The following is a 20,668-nucleotide window of genomic DNA, read 5'->3' as shown; positions in this document are numbered from 1 at the left end:
GGGTCACCGGCAGCTGTATACCCTACATTGTACAAGGCTCCCCTTTGCTACCTCAGCTGGTTTCCCGTTCCCTTTGTGCACTGAAGGCTTTGCTGGTGCTGGGGAGTAAAATCCTTCCCAGTTCACACTCCCCCAGAGGAACACCCAGTATTATGATTCAGCTCAGTAATGGAATACAGTCAATTTAAAGTGTTAAAATGTGGAAATGAAAGCTGGTTTTGCCAAGGGTGAAAATGAAATCATCAGATTGTCGTTAACCCCCCAATAGGTTCACTAAATGTCCTGAAGGGAAGGAAATCTGCAGTTCTCACTTGTCTGGCGTATATCTCAGTCTAATCCCATACCGACTATCCTGTCAAACAGGCTACCAAGCTGGATTAGCCTTCCTACTCAATTAAAGGTGATTCACCACCTTCCTAAAGGCAACTAGGGAGGGGCAGTAAATCAGTCTCAGCAGCAACACCCACACACAGAAGAACGAATATTAAAGAGGTGAAATGGCCCAACTGAGGGGTCACTTAAACCAGGAATCCTGGCTGAAGTTCAGATCCAGCAATGACACCTGCCCCACACTCCCCTATCACCACGCGTAGATACACACACGCGCGCGCACACACACACACACACACACACACACACACGCTGCATTAAAGTGACCCCAGTGCCCCGATGGTTCGGCAGAGAACTCCCCTGGGAATTCCCCGCAAGGCTCGAGTCCTGGACACTTGGATCATCTTACCAGTCGTTTACTGTACAGCAGTGCGATGCTGCTTCGGTTGGAGATAGCCCACTTGGCAAAGTTCATGACATGCTCCACTTGTTTCGACACCCCCGAGATCTCCAGTTGCTGCTGCAGGAGCTTTGCTTGACGGTCTTTGGTTACACTCTACGAGAAAAATCCAAGGGAAATAAAGCATCCCGTTAATCATCCCGGCATAACCAGAGAGAGAGGCCTTGATGTCACCCCACACACGAGCGCATGGGCAGCACGGTAGCATGGTGGTTAGCACAACTGCTTCACAGCTCCAGGGTCCCAGGTTCGATTCCCGGCTTGGGTAACTGTTTGTGCGGAGTCTGCACATTCTCCCCGTACCTGCGTGGGTTTCCTCCGGGTGCTCCGGTTTCCTCCCACATTCCAAAGACGTGCAGGTTAGGTGGATTGCCCATGCTAAATTGCCCTTAGTGTCCAAAACTGCCCTTAGTGTTGGGCGGGGTTACTGGGTTATGGGGATAGGGTGGAGGTGTGGGCTTGCGTAGGGTGCTCTTTCCAAGAGCTGGTGCGGACTCGATGGCCGAATGGCCTCCTTCTGCACTGTAAATTCTATGATATCCTGGGGCCAATGTGATTTGTCCACCTTGTGGTGGAAAATATTTATAGAGCATCTTTAATTACCTCAGGGCATGCCAAAGTGCTTTACAACCAATGGAACAATTCGAACTGTTGGAATGTAGGGATAAGCCACAACAGCACAGCAAGCTCCCATAATGACCAGAAATTATTTAGATGTTAGTTGAGGGATCAATATTGGCCAGGGTATCAGGCTGAACTCCCCTGTTCTTGGTATAGGGGCTCTTTTACATCCACACAGGAGGGCAGAGGAGCCTCAGCTTAACTTCTATTGAAGGCTGGCACCTCCGACAATGCAGCACTCCTTTCAGTACTGCATTGTAGAACGTCCCACCAAATTACGCACACAAGGTCTCTGGGGTGGGACTTGAACCTACGAATATCAGAGGGGTTTAGGGATGGAATTCGAGTTTAAGGACTAGGCAGCAGAAGTGATGGCTGCCACTGGTGGGGTGAAAGCGAGCAGGGGGAATGATGCACAAAAGGCCAGAGGTGAAAGAGCTCAAGGTGATGGGGCCGGAACCAGTCGGGACACCTCACCTCTAATTGCTGCAACAAGGCTTTCCCTTTCTTGTTGATCTCGATCATTAGCGTGAAGACGGCCACTTTGATGTCCTGCTCGACCTTCTTGCAGTTTTCATTCACTTCATTGATCCTGCAACACAGGCACTGATGGGCACAAAGGATACTGTAGCTTTATGAACAAGAGCCACTCTTAGGATGGCCTAATCAAAAAAAAATAAGGATATGTAACCACCTTTATATTTATTAGATTGGGAGAGGTTGATTCTATACAACAACTTGCCTTCATTTTGCCCCTTTAACATAGCAAAACGTCCCAAGAGATTTCACAGCAATATTAACAAGTCAAAAAAGTATCACCAGCGTCTGACAATTGACGATGGTTCTTGCTGCCACCTGCTGATGATTGCAACAAATGCACAGCAGTTGGAAGATATGGTTTTTAATTCTTCATTCTTTGATGTGCCAAGCATTTGTTGACCATCCCTAACTGCCCTTGAACTGAGTGGCTGGCTGGGCCATTTCAGAGGGCAGCAGAGTCTGAGGTGTGAGATGGGAAGCCTCAGGGAGCGAGGGGGTACCTGTTCTGGATCTGAGTGGCTGCATACTGGATGTAGTTTCTCTTCTCCTGAAGTTTGGCAGTCAGTGTGTCGATGATGACTTTCTGGTTCTTAAAGGCCTCTTCTAAAAACTGGTATCTGCAAACACAACCAGTCATTCAAAACTTACGACAGCAACTATACTGGACATCCTGAATAAACACCAAGAACCCACAGAAATCATTGAGCTGCGACACTGATACATTATTGATTTATTCATGGTTTCAAGAACCTACAGAAATCATTGAGCTGCGACACTGGATTTATTCATGGTTTCAGATGCTAATTGAATGCATAGCTAAAGAGTGAAATTATTAAAAGTGTCTTGACTGTGAGAATACAGTCATTGTTTCAGATAATGAATTAACTATTGAACTCTTTGACTGTGGAAATTTAGACATTGTTTCAGTGAATGTTTCATATGAAATGAAATGAAAAGAAAATCGCTTATTGTCACGAGTAGGCTTCAATGAAGTTACTGTGAAAAGCCCCTAGTCGCCACATTCCAGCGCCTGTCCGGGGAGGCTGGTACGGGAATATAATTGACTATTGTATTTCAGTATATTCAGCAATAAGAATGTATCTACTAATTAATTACAGTAAGGTCTACGGCCAGCTGTGGTGTGAGAAACCTATTTTCCTGAGACTGTGCACGTAGACACCGAGTTAACTTTGATGAACACCAGTCAATCTTAATTAATGGCCAATGTTTGATTAATAAATCATCCTCTAAGTTACAGACATCTATTCGAACAAACCAGGAGGTCTGAGAATTAGAAACCAAGGATAGTAAATGAGTGATTAGACCATATATAAGGATTGCCTTTAAAGTAAGATCTCGTGGTCAAGGTCTCGTTCCTGTATTTATGACTTCCAGAATTCTGTATCATCTATCCATTTGTTTGTTTTAAAGTGATTTCTTTATACTTTTATGTTTAATGCTTTTTTGCCATGTGTTCGACCAGTTTATGTATTGTTTGATTTTTCATTTCTAAGTTTTGGTTCAGTTCTTATGAGAGTGTATTAAAGTGAATAGAACATAGAACATAGAACAGTACAGCACAGAACAGGCCCTTCGGCCCTCAATGTTGTGCCGAGCCATGATCACCCTACTCAAACCCACGTATCCACCCATAACCCAACAACCCCCCTCCCCCCCCCCCCAACCTTACTTTTATTAGGCCACTACGGGCAATTTAGCATGGCCAATCCACCTAACCCGCACATCTTTGGACTGTGGGAGGAAACCGGAGCACCCGGAGGAAACCCACGCACACAGGGGGAGGACGTGCAGACTCCACACAGACAGTGACCCAGCCGGGAATCGAACCTGGGACCCTGGAGCTGTGAAGCATTTATGCTAACCACCATGCTATCCTGCTGCCCCCGAATAATTAGCAATAAAGTTGTATTTTTGACACCTCCAATCAATTGGACAATCGACTCCTATTAGAAGGCGGCAAAACAAGAATCAGTCACACAGAACAGTACTGTTGGGTGCTGGTCTGTCACTATATAACACTGGGATACAGTATTGGTAGGGACAGATCTGTCACTATATAACGCTGGGGTACAGTACTGGTGGAGACAGGTCTGTCACTGTATAACACTGGGGTACAGATCTGTCACTGTATAACACGGGGGTACAGTACTGGTGGGGACGGGTCTTTCACTGTGTAACACTGGGATACAGCACAGGTGGGGACGGGTCTTTCACTGTATAACACTGGAGTATAGTACAGGTGGGGACAGATTTGTCATTGTAGAACACTCTGGTACAGTACTGGAGACAGGTCTGTCACTGTATAACACTGGGGTGCCGTACTGGTGGGGACCGGTCTGTCACTGTATAACACTGGAGTACAGTACTGGTGGGGACCGGTCTGTCACTGTATAACACTGGAGTACAGTACCGGTGGGGACATGTCTGTCTCCTTCTCAAACTGGGGTACAGTAGTGGTGGGGACAGGTCTGTCACTGTATAACATAGGGGTACAGTATTGGTGGGGACAGGTCTGTCACTGTATAACATAGGGGTACAGTACTGGTGGGGACAGGTCTGTCTGTATAACATAGGGGTACAGTACTGGTGGGGACAGGTCTGTCTGTATAACATAGGGGTACAGTACTGGTGGGGACAGGTCTGTCACTGTATAACATTGGGGTACAGCACAGGTGGGGACGGGTCTTTCACTGTATAACACTGGAGTATAGTACAGGTGGGGACAGATTTGTCATTGTAGAACACTCTGGTACAGTACTGGAGACAGGTCTGTCACTGTATAACACTGGGGTGCCGTACTGGTGGGGACCGGTCTGTCACTGTATAACACTGGAGTACAGTACTGGTGGGGACAGGTCTGTCACTGTATAACACTGGGGTACAGTACTGGTGGGGACCGGTCTGTCACTGTATAACACTGGAGTACAGTACTGGTGGGGACCGGTCTGTCACTGTATAACACTGGAGTACAGTACCGGTGGGGACATGTCTGTCTCCTTCTCAAACTGGGGTACAGTAGTGGTGGGGACAGGTCTGTCACTGTATAACATAGGGGTACAGTATTGGTGGGGACAGGTCTGTCACTGTATAACATAGGGGTACAGTACTGGTGGGGACAGGTCTGTCTGTATAACATAGGGGTACAGTACTGGTGGGGACAGGTCTGTCTGTATAACATAGGGGTACAGTACTGGTGGGGACAGGTCTGTCACTGTATAACATTGGGGTACAGTACTATTGGGGTCGGGTCTATCACTGTATAACATAGGGGTACAGTATGGCAGGTACAGATCTGTACTTTTCTATTTGCCTTCCCTGCTGAACCTGCTTGCCAGCTTTTAGTGATATATGTGCAAAGACCCCCAAATCCCTCTGTGCGGCAGTTTTCTGGTCTTTCTCCAGTTAAATAATATTCTGCTCCTTTATTCTTCCTACTAAAGTGCATTATATTCACATTATATTCCATTTGCCCAGCTTTTTCTACTCATCTTGCCTCTGAGACACTGTCTCCCTCACCACTTGCCTGTTCACCTTTTTGAGTGTCAGGCACAAACCTGGCAACAGAACATTCACTTCCCTCGCCCAAGTCATTAATATATATTGTAAATAATTGTGGCTCCACCACTGATCCCTGTGGCACTCCACTAGTTACAGGTCGCCCCTCTTATCCCAACTCAAAATTCTATCAGTTAGCCAATCCTCTATCCATGCTAATATACTACCCCAAACACCATGACTTTTTGGCTTAATAAATAGCCTTTTATGCAGTACCTTATCAAACGCTTTTTGGAAATCCAAGTATATTACATCTACTGGTTCCCCTTTATCTATCCTGCTCATTATCACCTCAAGGAATTCTAATATATTTGTCAGGCATGATTTTCCCCTTCATGAAGCCATGCTAACTCTGCTTGATTATATTATGTATTTCTAAATGTCCTGCAATTACATACTTTATAACAGACTCTAACATTTTCCCAATGACAGAAGTAAAACTAACTGGCCGATAGTTACATGTTTTTTGTCTACCTCCCTTTTTAAATAAGGGTGTTACATTGGCAGTTTTCCAGTTCTCTTGCACTTTTTCTAGAATTTAAGGAACAGTGGGAGATTACTACCAGTGTATCCATTACTTCATTTCATATCCTGGCATGCAATCCATCAGGTCCAGTGGACTGATTGGTCTTTAGCCCCATTAGCTTCCCTCGTATTTTTTCTCCAGGTGATAGTTATCGTACGTATTTCCTTCCCCCGCCCCCCTTTTTGTCCCTTGCTTATTTAAGGTTTTTTGGGTCTTTTACAGGTTATTTACAAGTCTTGTGGGTAGAAATAGCGGTAACTTGACAAAAATATTGTGCAAGAAAATAATTAAATGTGAATTTTCTCTGTAGGTAGCTGGACTATTAGGTCTAATAGGAACATTGCCACGTGAATATCAGAGCAACACTTGTGTTGTTTGTGAAGGAGCTTCTGAACCTAGAAGGTAGATTATAGTATCATACCATTCTGCTGGATCTTTACTGACTTAACCAGTTTGAAGTGGACCTTTACAGTCTTGCCTCTCACCGTGAGCCTCTTCCTGCTGCTTTATCCTGTATTGTTTGCCCATGAACCTACCCCCAAGAGCTTGCTTTTCCTGTTGTTAGCAGAGTTCTCTTCCTCAGTACTGCGCGAATTCCCGGCTAGTAATCAATCTACATTGTGAGCTCTTGGCTCCAAAGGAAAAAGCACACGGCTCCCGCCCCAGCTCTGAAACTGAGAGACGAGTGGATGTTCCTCAAACTGGGGAAGACGTCTGATTCTCCCCCCCCCCCCTCATTTTCCATCCCTACATGATTTCTGTATCTCCCCTCTTCCCCCCACTCCCCACCCTCCCACCAACCGCCCAGAGGCAGGTTAAGTGATGGTTTATAACAGCGGAGCGTGAGAGCGGGCCCCGCCCATTAACCCGAACCAGAGTATTTAGGTAACTGGTTGCTCAGTAACCTCAGCCAGCAGCAGCCAGGAAAGAACTGCTGCCTGTCTTTCCAGTGTCGGAGGGTAGGCCAAGGGTGCTGTTTTGGGGCTTGGTAAGATGGCGGTGGTGAGGGACAGGATCTTCAGGGTGCAAGTACCCATTAGAATCCGTGCCTCTTTTGACTGCAGCACTGCTCACCTGCTCCAATTTTATTATTAACTAGGGTGGGGTCTTATGAGCTTCAAGTACAGGCTTCCAGCATCCTTCCTAATGCTATAAAGTTAAACCCATCACGGACCATATTGGGCTCCATGGCCACTTTCCTGGGCTGAGTAAGGCCCCCCCGCTACACTCCAGTACATCAACTGCAGTCACCTGTACTGGGCAGAATGCTGGCTCTGCCCTTCCCAGTGCCTTGCCCAGTGCCATGTCACCATAGGTTCAACACTCCCAATCCAGCTCAATGTTAATTTCATTGCAGTCCAATGACTCACAGCCTTCTCTCCAAAACCCGACCGTGAAAGTGGTCGACTTAATGCCCACTGAGTGATTTTGATGCAGTAATCTGGGGTAGAGGCCGGTACGGAGCTCAGATCCTGGCATAGAGCTGTCGGGCCGAATGGCCTACCTCGATGCTGCAAGCTTCACAGAGTCGCACAATTATTACAGAAGGAGGCCCAACCTTCTCCCTGTAACCGGTGTTGTGGAACTATACTTACGTATAAGACAGCCAAGCACTCCAGCCTGGAGAAGTAAAACGGCGTGAAAACCTGGCAGTGCGCCGTGGAAGGATAGAATCCCAGGCAGGAGACAGGAAGAGGGTAAAAGGACCAACGTTAAGTGAAGATGGAGGAAGGAGGTTGGGGACTCCATGGTGTGGGCCATTGAAGCTCAGGTATCCCTTTGGAGCGAGAATGTTCTGCTGAGCACAGCTGACGAGCTGAAGATGTGCTTGTCAGTTGGTGCTTGGGGGCATACTCTGTAATCCAGGGGAATGGAATCTCAGAGACGGGACTGAAGCCCTGCAAGCTAGGCTTGCATGGTAGCACAGTGATTAGCACAGTTGCTTCACAGCGCCAGGGTCCCAGGTTCGATTCCTGGCTTGGGTCACTGTCTGTGCGGAGTCTACACGTTCTCCCCGTATCTGCGTGGGTTTCCTCCGGGTGCTCTGGTTTCCTCCCACAGTCCAAAGATGTGCAGGTTAGGTGGTTTGGCCATGCTAAATTGCCCTTAGTGTACAAAAAGGTAAAATGGGCTTACTGGGTTAAGGGGATAGTATTTGAGGTGTGGGCTTAAGTAGGGTGCTCTTTCCAAGATGCGGTGCAGACTCGATGGGCCGAAAGGCCTCCTTCTGCACTGTAAATTCTATGATTCTATGATTCTAGGCCGCCCAAGACTTTTGGCAAGAATTCCAGGCGAGGTCTTCGAAGCAGAAGACTGGAATCTCTCATGAGAGAGTCAGACTTTCAGTTAGATTAGTTGACTCAATATTACTGATGTTTGGGAAGGTTGTTGAGAAATCTGCGGACTCTGCCTTGGTTGCATCTGCCATTTATCGTCTAGCGTGGCGCCTTCGACCGCAGTTGCCTGCACCTCATCCTTACCCTGAATGTTAGAGTATAAGAGAGCATAATTGTTTTTTATGTTTCTGACCTTGCGCAATAAAGTTTATTTTTCTTTGTTCAAACCTCATGTAATCTTGCAGATTTCTTCACTGAACAAGTGTCTTGTATTATTGGTCTCTAACAAAATCGCACCTAACTGTTATGGGTCTGACCACATTTCACAACACACTGCACATTCTTCCATTGCACTAAACAGTGACAGATCCGTCCCCACCAGTACTGTATTCCAGTGTTATACAGTGACAGGCCCATCCCCAACAGTACTGTACCCCAGTGTTATACATTGGCAGACCTGTCCCCACCAGTCCTGTACCCCAGTGTTACAGTGACAGACCTGTCCCCACCAGTACTGTACCCCAGTGTTATACAGAGACAGACCTGTCCCCACCAGTACTGTACCCCAGTGTTATACAGAGACAGACCTGCCCCCACCAGTACTGTACCCCCCAGTGTTATACAGAGACAGACCTGCCCTCACCAGTACTGTACCCCAGTGTTATACAGAGACAGACCTGCCCTCACCAGTACTGTACCTCAGTGTTACAGTGACAGACCTGTCCCCACCAGTACTGTACCCCAGTGTTATACAGAGACAGACCTGTCCCCACCAGTACTGTACCCCAGTGTTACAGTGACAGACCTGTCCTCACCAGTACTGTACCCCAGTGTTATACAGAGACAGGCCCGTCCCCACCAGTGTTGTACCCCAGTGTTATACAGAGACAGGCCCGTCCCCACCAGTGCTGTACCCCAGTGTTATACAGTGACAGACCTGTCCCCACCAGTACTGTACCCAGTGTTATACAGTGACTGACCTGTCCCCACCAGTATTATACAGTGACAGACCTGTCCCATACCAGCACTGTACCTCAGTTTTATACAGTGAAAGACCCGTCACCACTAGTACTGTACGTCAGTGATTTACAGTGACAGACCTGCCACACACCAGTTGTGTGTCAGTGTTATACAGTGACAGGCCCGTCTCCACCACTACTGTATCCTAGTGTTATACAGTGACAGAGCCATGCCCACAAGTACTGTATCCCAGTGTTATACAGCGGCAGACCCATCCGCACCAGTACTGTACCCCAGTGTTATAGTGACGGACCTGTCCCCACCAGTACTGTACCCCAGTGTTTATACAGTGACAGAGCCATGCCCACAAGTACTGTATCCCAGTGTTATACAGCGGCAGACCCATCCGCACCAGTACTATACCCCAGTGTTATAGTGACGGACCTGTCCCTACCAGTACTGTACCCCAGTGTTATACAGTGACAGACCTGTCCCCACCAGTACTGTACCCCAGTGTTATACAGTGACAGACCTGTCCCCACCAGTACTGTACCCCAGTGTTATACAGTGACAGACTGGTCCTCACCAGAACTGAACCCCAGTATTATACAGTGACAGAGCTGTCCCATACCAGTACTGTACCTTAGTGTTATACAGTGAAAGGCCCGTCCTCACTAGTACTGTACGTCAGTGTTATATAGTGACAGACCTGCCACACATACTGTATCCTAGTGTCATACAGTGACAGAGCCATGCCCACAAGTACTGTATCTCAGTGTGATACAGCGACAGACCTGTGCCCACCAGTATTGTACCCACGTTATACAGAGACAGACCCGTCCTCACCAATACAGTTCCCTAGTAATGTACAGTGATAGAGCCGTGGCTGCGGTGCAAGCCGGGTCATGGTTGAGGGGCGAGCGGGGGTCGTGGCTGCTGAGCGAGCGGGGTGGGGGGGGGGGGGTCGCGGCTGCGGGGCGAGCGGGGGGGGGTCGTGGCTGCGGGGCGAGCGGGGGTCATGGCTGCGGGGAGAGCGGAGGGTCGTGGCTAGCGTGGGCTCGTGCATGTGTGGGTCTTGTCTAGTTACCTGTGTTCTTTATGTTCCAGCAGCTGGCAGTCTCGGCATGTTAACCGATCGCAGGTCTCACAGAAAAGCTTGAGCTGTTCCTGCCTGTGGATGGGGCAGAAGAGCATTCGCTGGTTGGACACACTAACAGCCTCTGAGGAAACACAGGAAAGGGGGTGACACGGTCAAGGATTAACACTGTATACAGCCCCCCCCCCCCGCCGCCCCTCCCCCACCCCCCACTCTGACCCGTCTGCAATGTTAGCCTGACTCAAATTAAACCACTGTGGTAAATCACTATCTTCAATAGTACATTTTACAGCCCGCATCTCAGATTGCTGGCGAGGATGCATCTAGTTTACCTGTCCCATGTTTTGGTTGAGCAAGGTCACTCTGTGTGTTACTCGTTCCCGAAAATTGTTATTTCGCAAATTAAACCCAACCTAATAACGGGGATCTAATGCGACAATCTTTTCCCCTTTCAGCGGTCTTTTTCCCGGGAGTTGCTATTTTTCATTTCACCCCCTCATATTTGTTACATCTTTTAACCCATCGAACCCCTACAGTGCAAAAGGAGGCCATTCGGCCTATCAAGTCTGTACCCACCCTCTGAAAGAGTACCTTATTAGATGCACTCGCCCACCCTGTCCCTGTAACCCCACTCAACCTGCACATCCCTGGACACTAAGGGGCAATTTTAGCAAGGTCCTTACACTATATCCATTTATCACACCGCCTTTTTAGTTTGTGTCCTGCTAATCAGTCTATTCCAATTTACAACCAGGCATCCCTTTCATATTAATTTAGGCCCGTGTGTCCAGGTTTTGAGTTTGGGCCTTATCAGGGCATTCTGCCATTGCAGAAGGTGACCAGACCAGTCAGCTGAAACATTTTTAACAGTGGCTACTTTTTTGGAAACTAGCCATTCTCCCGGGTGCAATGTCAACAGGGAGGGGCCGGTGCCCCAGGTGTCCTGCGGTTATCCAGTACGAAACGCGGATCAATTATTGTTGGTTTGAATGTCAATCATCAGGTGTTTAACCATTAAAAAAATAAAGCTGCCAAACTAGTGCCTGGCCCCCAAAAATCACCCATCCTGTCTCCGGGTGAGACTCACAAAGTTAATAACTGGCGCTGCTGAGGGTCTATACATCTGCTGGCAGGGGGAGGGATGCTGGTGAATTGTTTTATAATTACCTGGTGACACATCCTTCTTCTGTCTCACAGTGTGGTCTTTTGTAAACTTGACTCTTTGATGGGCCTCGATGCAGGTTTTACAGAGCCACTCGAGACACTCGACACAGAAGCCACTGGCCTCGGCATTGTCCTCACAGCTCGTACAGACCTGAGCAAAGGAAAGCAGCAAAGTGGTTATTGGTGTTGGGAGAGCATCAGAGCCCCAATTTCTCATCCGCATGCTTGAAGGGAAAACAGGAAGGTGCCAAGCTCGGGAATTCCAATCCCACCCCATTTCCCTGACACGTTATTCCTACAGAACAGACGAAGAGCATTCAACCTCCTTCAGCCATTGTGAGATATAGCCCGATCTTAATCTTAGCTCTGTTTCAGGAAGTCCTCTCCGACTTCATTCTGACCAGCCTAGCTCCAGATTATAGTCCCATGTTCTGGATTTCCCCCACCAGAAGAAATGGTTTCTCTGTCTCCATCATGTGGAAGTTTTGTTTTTATCATTTTAAGTAACTCGATCAGATCTCCCCTCAAACCTGACCAAATGGCCAAATCAAAACATTCCCACAATGCAATTGAGCCAGGGAGCAGAAACAAGATGGCCACCAATCCAGTGGGAAAGTTTATTGCCGTGAAAGCCAACACTCTTGTGTTGTACATGGTTACGTTCAACAGTCCAGATTTTCCTGATAGGAAGAAAGATAATCTCCCACGTAGTATTTATAAGTTACCAAGATCGCAATGTGCATAAGGAAGGACATCCAAACTATTTTAGCTCAGTCACTCGGAAAATAATAGCATAGTCCCCCCACATCGTAGCATCCAACTCTCTCGAATGAGTCGAGTCTTTCACCTCCATTACTCAGACAAGCATTCCACTCTTTTATCTCCAGTAAAGATGGTAAACCACAGAGCAAATCATTTCCCAAAGCCACAGGGAGAGGACCTGATCTGCTAAATTAACCCAGTAAATGAGGCATGAAAAAGTCACACGGGACAGCATGTTACTGAACTGTTACGGAATCTTGAACCTATACAAAGTTTTGCAAGTAAGAGGATTTGCATTTATATAGCTTATTTCATGACTTCAGGTTGCCCCAAAGAACTTTAAATATTTTTATTGAACATTTTTCATTTATAGCAAACTAACGACACAAAAGACAGATGTTGCACAATGCAATATAGCCAAAACCCAATCCTCGCATCATATCTTGCATCAAAAGAGAACACCCCTCCCCCGCTAACAACGGACGGTGACTAAATCTTTAAAAGGAGGATATGAATGGCTGCCTCTCAGGCAGAACCCCTCAACCAGCCCTCTGACTGTGTACTTGACCTTCTCCAGATGCACAAATTCCACAAGATCACCCAACCAGGCCGAAGCACTGGATAGTGTAGAAGACGACCATGCCAGCAAAACCCGCCTCTTGGCTACTAATGAGGCAAAGGCGAGGACATCCGCCTTCATCCCCGCCGGCAGCCCCGGCGAGTGCGAAACTCCAAAAGTGGCCGACAAAAGAGAAGGCTCCATTCGACGTTCAGAATCTCTGACATGGTGTTAAAGAAGAAGACCTAAAGGCTCACCAGAATGGGATACGACCAGAAAACACGGGTGTGATTAGCCGGCCCCTGAGAATACCACTCACACTTGTTTTCCACACCCCCCTGCCCACCCCGGAAAGAAACCCCTCTTCCTAGCCTTAGTTAGGTAAACCCTATGTATCACCATGAGCTGGATCAGGCTGAGCCGAGCCCAGGAGGACATGAAGTTTACCTTCACTCCACACTTCCTCATCCAAAAGAGATCCCAATTCCTCCTCCCACATCATCGCCTTCACCCAATCCACCAGGGCCAACTCCGCTGACAGGATCTGCCCATAGATACCTGAAATACTCCCCCACCAGACTCTGCAAAAGATGGGATCTTCCTTACCAGGGACAACGGCGGTGCCATGGGAAATGACGGAAAGGCCTTTTGCACAAAATCACAACCTGGAGGCATCTGACCAAATTCATCCCGACAGCTCCACCAGACCTGCAAACCGTAGCTCCACGAATAAGTCCCCAAATCTCTCAAACACCCCCCCCACGTCAAGTTTAAACTCAACGGCAGTGATTGTCACAGATTGGGGCCAACAATGACATGGATCCCAAGCCTCAAACGCTGCTTAAATTGCTTCCATATCCTCAGAGTGGACACCACCCCTGGGTTCGAATAATACCTCACTGAGGAAAACTGCAGCAAGGCCGTTACCAACGTAGCTAGACTAGAGTTCCTGCACAAGTTTACCTCCCAAGTGTCCCCAGATAGAACTCGGATCACTGAACCACCCCAACACCTTAAAGACCACTCGGTAATTAAAAAGCAAATTGGGTAGTGCTAGACCTCCCCAACTATCTGTCCCTCTGAAGAAATGCCCTACAAATCCTTGGGTTTTACCCGTCCATATAAAGGAGATTAACGACTTATGAACCCTAACAGAAAAGGATATAGGGGGAAAAGTGAGGAGACACTGAAAAATAGATAAAATTCTCGGGAGTACATTCATTTTAATAACCTGCCCACTAAGGGCAGAGGAATGTTATCCCACTTTTACAAGTCAGGCTTGACTTGGCTCACCAGACTAGCGTAGTTCAATTTATGAAGCAGAGCCCAGCCAGGGGCCACCCGGATAACCAGATAATAGAAGCTAGACCTGGCACAACAAACAGGTAACTCCCCCAGATTGGCTCCCTTCCCTGGGGGATTGGCCGGAAGTACTCACTCTTCTCTATACAACTTGTATCCAAGAAGGATCCAAAGCTCCTCAGTAGCTTCATTATTTCATCCATAGTAATATAAAGCAGCAGGTTGTCTGCATATAAAAGACCCCCTATGCTCTCCCTCCCATCCCCCCACCCCCGTCTTATCCCCTTTAATTTACCGGAATATCTCAACGCAATGGCCCAAAGGCTCAATCGCAAAAACAAACAAGAGCAGAGACAGGAGACACCCTGTCTTCTACCCCTATTCAATAAAAGGTACCCCCGAACTCAAGGTATTGGTAACTGTGGAGACCCCATACAATAACTAAACCCACAAAATGAACCTTTACCCCAAATCGAAAATGTGGAGCATGGTCTGAAATTACTACAGCTGACGACTCCGCCTTCATCTCCCAAGGGAGCATTCACCTACCCATCAGAAAAAAGTCAATCTTATAATAACCCTTGTGAACCTGGGAACAAAATACAAAAATTCTCATCGCCTGGGTGTAAAAACCGCCACGGATCTGCTCTCCCTCCCCACCCCGCCCCCTTAAGTCCGTCCCAAAGAACTTGACGGCTAAGGAAGTACTTCTGAACTGTAGGTAGTGTGGTATGTCAGTAACAATGTGGGCAATTTGCGCACAGTAAGATCCCAGACCACAATGTGGGAATGCCCAGGTACGTCGTTGTAATGATGTTGAGTGAGGGATAGATATTTGCCAGGACATTTGAGTCAACACCTTTGTGCTTTTTCAACATCATGCCATGGGTTATTTGAGGCCCACTCGAAGGAGCAAATGGGGCCCTGGTTTTTGCCGAAAGGCAACACCTCCAACAGTGCAGGACTTCCTCAAACTGCACCGGAGAGTTGGCCTGGATTAAGTGCTTGCACCTCCAGATAGAGTCTTGACCTTGCAACCTCCTGGCTGGGACTGGGGGAAGCACTGCAAAATGGATCGAGGTTGGCACAAGAGAAAGTTATACACTCCCACATGTTCTTTTTTTTTAAAAGTACAAATGCTGGAAATCTCAAATCAGAATTGATAAAGACTGAAAATATAGAACAGGTCAATCTCCAAAGAGGAAAAAAAGCAGATTAATGTTTCAAACGCGTTCCTGTCAGCAGTCCTGGAAGATTCTCTTTACAGATGTCACCTGACCTGCAGAACATTTCCTGTCTCAAATTAAAACTGTTTACAGTTCACAGTGTTCCACCCAGCAAACAAAACAAAAACGCTCTAATGACAACCCCGCGTCCTGTTCGAGATCCTGAACTCCTGCTTCCTCATCGCCCATCCATTTCCTGTTAACCTTTTATACGTCTAGGCTTTTCAGGGAACGAAGCCATGTGTACAGAACGCAACGTGGCAGAGAGAGATTTGTCCACACAAGAGATGTTGTGCATTTATATAGCACCTTTTCATGGCCCCTGGCTGTCCCGAATGCGAATAATGCGATAGCCAATTTGTGCACAGCAAGATCCCATTTACAGCCGTTGCCCACGACCAGGTAGTTTGTTTTTAGGTGTCCATGAAGGAGTTAGACCAGCATTAATTTCCCATCCCTAGTTGCCCTTCAGAATGTGGTGCTGAGTTGTCTTCTTGAATCTCTGCAGTCCTCGAGGTGTAGGTACACCCACTATGCTGTTAGGGAGGGAGTTCCAGGATGTTGCACCAGCCGATATATTTCCAAGTCAGGGTGGTGAGTGATGGAGGGGAACATCCAGATGGTGGGGTTCCCAGGTATCTGCTGCTTTTGCCGTTCTGAATGGGTTTGGGTTTAGAAGGTGCTGTCTAAGGAACCTTGGTGAGTTACTGCAGTGCATCTTGTAGATGGTACACACGGCTGCTACTCTTCGTCGGTGGTGGAGGGTTTGAATGTTTGTGGAAGGGGGAGCAATCAAGTGGGCTACTTTGTCCTGGATGGTGTCGAGCTTCTGGAGTGTTGTTGGAGCTGCACTCATCCAGGCAAGTGGAGAGTGTTCCATTACACTCCTGGCTTATGCCTTGTAGATGGCGGACATGGTTATTGGATATTGTCCAGGTCTTGCTGCATCTCGACATGGACTGCTTCATTATCCGAGGAGTCATGAATGGTGCTGAACATTGTGAGTCATCCGCGAACATCCCCACTTGTGACCTTATAATGGAAGGTCATTGATGAAGCAGCTGAAGATGGCTGGGCCTCAGAGGAACAGGACGCAGAGGGAAAGCTCCCCATTTCTTTGAAATAGTGACCTTGGGATCTTTTACATCCACCTGGGGGCGGAGATAGAGCATCAATTTAATCCTTCATCAAATTGGCAGCACTTCCCGTTAATGTCACATCAATCACTTTCTCATGGTTTGTTAATGTTATGTGAATTGCATTGTTACAATTAAGAGAGACGGGTGTTGGGCATTAATCATCTTTCAGCATATATAAATAGGGAATGACTTCCGGTGACGGAGGCGGGAGGCAGCCGCACACTGGAGGGCTCCCCGCTCAGGAATAGAAATTTCGGAGTTTTAATGCCGGGGGGTGGGGGGGGGGGGGGGAGGGGGGGTAACGGAGGCTGAAAAGGCTGTAAGAAGGCACAGGGAGGAGAAATGTCCAAGTTTGGGAGAAAAACGGCCTTGAAAAAGGGGGTTAACGAAAGTCCGCCAGTGAGTGGAAAAGTCAGCGCAGGAACTGTAAGGAAAGCAGAGGCTGGAGCACCAGGGGAGGCCGCATCGCTCACAGCAGAAAAAATGATCACGGTGATGGCTTGGAACTTGAAAAATTGTTCACAAAACACACAGAAGTGATGAAGAAGGAGATGGGGTGATATTGAAAGCTACTGGGGGAGGGGACGATCCCTCCCGATACGAACTGGATCGGGCTCATCAGTCGTGGAGGCCTATACCAAAGGCGAGTGAGCCGCCAAGAGTAGTAACTGTGTGTTTCCGTAGGTATAGCGTGAAGGAGAAAGTCCTGTGCTGGGCAAAGTAGAAGCGGGTGGTGCAGTGGGCTGGAGCTGGTATACGTGTATACCAGGACTTTACGGTGGAGCTGGCGAGGAGGCGGGCTGCCTTCAGCCAGTTGAAGAAGGCACTACATCAGCAAGGTGTAGCGCGGCATAGTATATCCAGCTAAATCAAGGGTGACCTACAAATCCAAGGATTTTATTTTGGGATGGGGGAAGCAGCGGAGGAGTCTGCGAAGGCAGAAGGACTGCGGCAGAATTGAGAAATGATCGTGGACCGATGTAGCCTCATGTAACATCCCTGCGTGTTGGTGCATGTGCTAAATGAGTCGATGCTGTGTATATTTGGACAAGGGAAGAGATGGGACTTTCATTTGCAATGAAGGTTCTTTGGAGCTTGGGTGGGTATTCTGGGGTTGTGTGCTAAAGGGGACCTGGGTTTTCCTCGGACCAGGCAAGGGGGAAGGAGACGCGGGCGGGGGCCTCCACGCTGGCCAGTTTAAACCGGCCAGTGAACAGGAGTGAGGCGGGGGGCAGGGTCTGCGGCTATTGGAGTCTGGTAGAACAGGTTTCGGTGAGTCTAGCTGGGGTGAAAAGTTGGGGGAAGGAACCAAGGTTGGGGGGAGGAGTTTACAAGAGGGAGGGGAGGGGAGGAGTCTGGGGGGGGCGTTGTCTACAATTCTTGGGTGTCATTCACGGTACTCTTTTGGTGATTGGATGGCATTGAATATTAGAGCGGGGGTGGATGGTATATGTCAATGGTGACCATAGGTAATTCCTGATTCCTTTTTCCTTTCTTTTCCCGCCTTGGGAGGGTTTGTTTTATTTGATGCTTATATTGTCAGTGGGAGGGTGGGATTGTTGTTAATAGGGGGATTGACATACCGTTTACTGTTTGTTGGGGAGGTGAAAATGGAGAATAAAAATATTTTTTTTAAAATAAATAAATAGGGATTTAAACCCCAGCAATAATATTTCAGTTTGTTTGGTCAAGTTTCCTTTGACATTTTGAGCTCTGTTACAATGTGGCACCAGGGGCTGACTGCCCACTTTAATTTGTTTAGCTTCGTGCTCAGTTGTTCAATTCAAAAAAGTGCATACAGATAGGGGATGCTGGGGGACGCTGGGGGATGCTGGGAAACCGCGTCATGTTGCAAAGTCAACAAAAATTGTGTTTTGGTTTCTGCTTCACCGATCAGCTTAGATCCTATTAACACCTCCAACTGACACTGTACATCGGTGCAGCACAGCCTCCGCAAAACATTGGAATTTTGACCGAAATGTAAGTGTGCTGGTCCCTTGAAGGAGGACCACTCTCCTTGATTCCTACTCTCCTGACTCCATGAACATCTCCCTGGCATGACCAGATGGCTTACTGGGCAAAACTCAGGTGTTCGCCGTCCTGGCGTAAGCACTGTTGCCCAGTTGCCACGTGTTGCACACCAGAGTTTAACACCAGCACCATGCGTAACAATCATCTCCTTGTACGGAAAGTCTCACCCTTCTACCCGTGCATTTTTTTTTACTGGCCAGGAGTGCTGGCTGCTAAATTGTGCAGTCTCCCACTCGCGCCTGGAGCCTTTAAAGCGGCACGCTGACCAAGTGGCGAGTTTGATGGAACCACACTGCATAAACTGATTGAAGACCTATAAATGTACAACGGAAAAGAAGACCTCAGCCATTGAACCAACTTCCCCAAAATGGGGCAGCACGGTAGCACAAGTGGATAGCACTGTGGCTTCACAGCGCCAGGGTTCCAGGTTCGATTCCCTGCTGGGTCACTGTCTGTGCGAAGTCTGCACGATCTCCCAGTGTCTGCGTGGGCTTCCCCCGGATGCTCTGGTTTCCTCCCACAGTCCAAAGACGTGCAGGTTAGGTAGATTGGCCGTGATAAATTGCCCTTAGTGTCCAAAAAAGTTTAGGAGAGGTTATTGGGATAGGGTGGAAGCGAGCGCTTAAATGAATGGGTGCAGACACGATGGGCCGAATGGCCTCCATCTGCACTGTATGTTCTAGGTTTGTTCTCACCACAGCCAGTCGCTGGGGTGATACCGGATACACGATTACCGACAAAGTTGACCGTTGCCAAAAAATAAATTGGCACCCTGTTTTAACAAACAGGTCATAGATCGTTTTGACAAAAAAAAAGGTCTATTCTTTTTTTTTTAAATTATACTCACCCGTGCCAAATAATGATGTTGCTAAAACAAACCTTCCATTTCAAGCAGTTTGTGTCGAGTATTGTTGACCTTCAGGTCAGGACTAAGAGTTGGATGCTGAGTAAAGTCTCCGTTACTCTGCCACAACAATGTGCATCAGCCTCAAATGCAATAAAAGCTCCTCCTCTGCGCCAGCTTGACATTTCTTCCTATTGTCCACCCTGTGGCTTCTCTCGAGGAGATTGCCAACGGGTGATGACTAAAGGCCTCTTCCTGCACCATTGGACCATGACCACTTCACCAGGCCGAGATTGACCAAACTCATTGGACGCCGTTCGAGCCAACAAACAGAGGAGGCTTCCATCCCATCAGTCGAGGTGAAAGGTTAATATCTAACCTACTGTGAACAGCCAGTTCCTTCCTCACATATTTTTATTGCCTACACTTCCAAAATGTAGCTTTAACTTTTGTTGCTGTGGGTTCAGGGTCGTTGGGTTGGTCTCCATCAGTGAGGCTAGAAAACACTGCGAGGATCTCAGAGTCCATGGACTGTACTGACATTTGAAATCATAGAATCAAGCAGCCAGGTCATTCGGATCATTGGACCAATTATGTGAAAGTGCTATTCATTCCAAGAGCCGGCAGTTCCCCTCCCACCCACCCACAGTCCACTGCAAATTTATCTTGCAATTATAAATCCAATTCTCTGTTGAAAGTAACTATAAAATCAATTTGCACTGACACTTCAAGCAGTACAATCCAGTTCACAGCAACTTTCTAGGAGTAAAAAAAAATACCCAGTAGAGACAGGCTGTCAAAGCTTTTCAACTTGCACTCATCAGGACAAGAATCACAGGAATGCCAAATTTCAGAAGGAACAACAACTTATACTGCATGATAAAAGGGCACCAATTGGTTTGCAAATGTGTCTGATCAGTGTTACCATGGAGAGTGCACTAGTTTAATGCTTACTTAATTCAAAAAAGACACAATGCCTAGACATGTTCCACTTGCCTGCAGAGTACAGGTCTCTGCATTAAGTTATATGTCGCCACCAACAAGCATGTCATACTGCAAGCCCAACTAATAATCTTAAAATGGTGGTTAGTGTAATTCTTAGCACAATCAGGATTGTTCAGCATATGTTGCCCAATTGTGAAATCATATTTAGTGTTGAACATAATGTTCTAAGTTTTGCAAACACGGGCTGGCTA

The 20,668-nt window shown here is 47.6% G+C and overlaps 1 protein-coding gene across 2 annotated transcripts in view; it reads right to left on the bottom strand.

Moving 5' to 3' along the window:
- Positions 1 to 20,668, bottom strand: part of LOC119954677 (transcription intermediary factor 1-alpha-like) — a 157,616-nt gene that overhangs the window by 49,013 nt on the left and 87,935 nt on the right. For both annotated transcript variants that reach the window (XM_038780099.1, XM_038780100.1), the window contains exons 3-7: positions 11,613 to 11,760; positions 10,437 to 10,569; positions 2,452 to 2,568; positions 1,889 to 2,003; positions 740 to 886 (exon numbers count right to left, since the gene is read on the bottom strand). In XM_038780099.1, coding sequence (XP_038636027.1) covers positions 740 to 886; positions 1,889 to 2,003; positions 2,452 to 2,568; positions 10,437 to 10,569; positions 11,613 to 11,760 — 660 coding nt within the window. The remainder of the gene's footprint in view (positions 1 to 739; positions 887 to 1,888; positions 2,004 to 2,451; positions 2,569 to 10,436; positions 10,570 to 11,612; positions 11,761 to 20,668) is intronic.

This window comes from Scyliorhinus canicula, chromosome 20, assembly GCF_902713615.1.
Source record: "Scyliorhinus canicula chromosome 20, sScyCan1.1, whole genome shotgun sequence".
Lineage (NCBI taxonomy): Eukaryota > Metazoa > Chordata > Chondrichthyes > Carcharhiniformes > Scyliorhinidae > Scyliorhinus > Scyliorhinus canicula.
The sequence above is the reverse complement of the archived record's forward strand: the minus strand, read 5'-3'. Positions and strand labels throughout refer to the sequence as shown.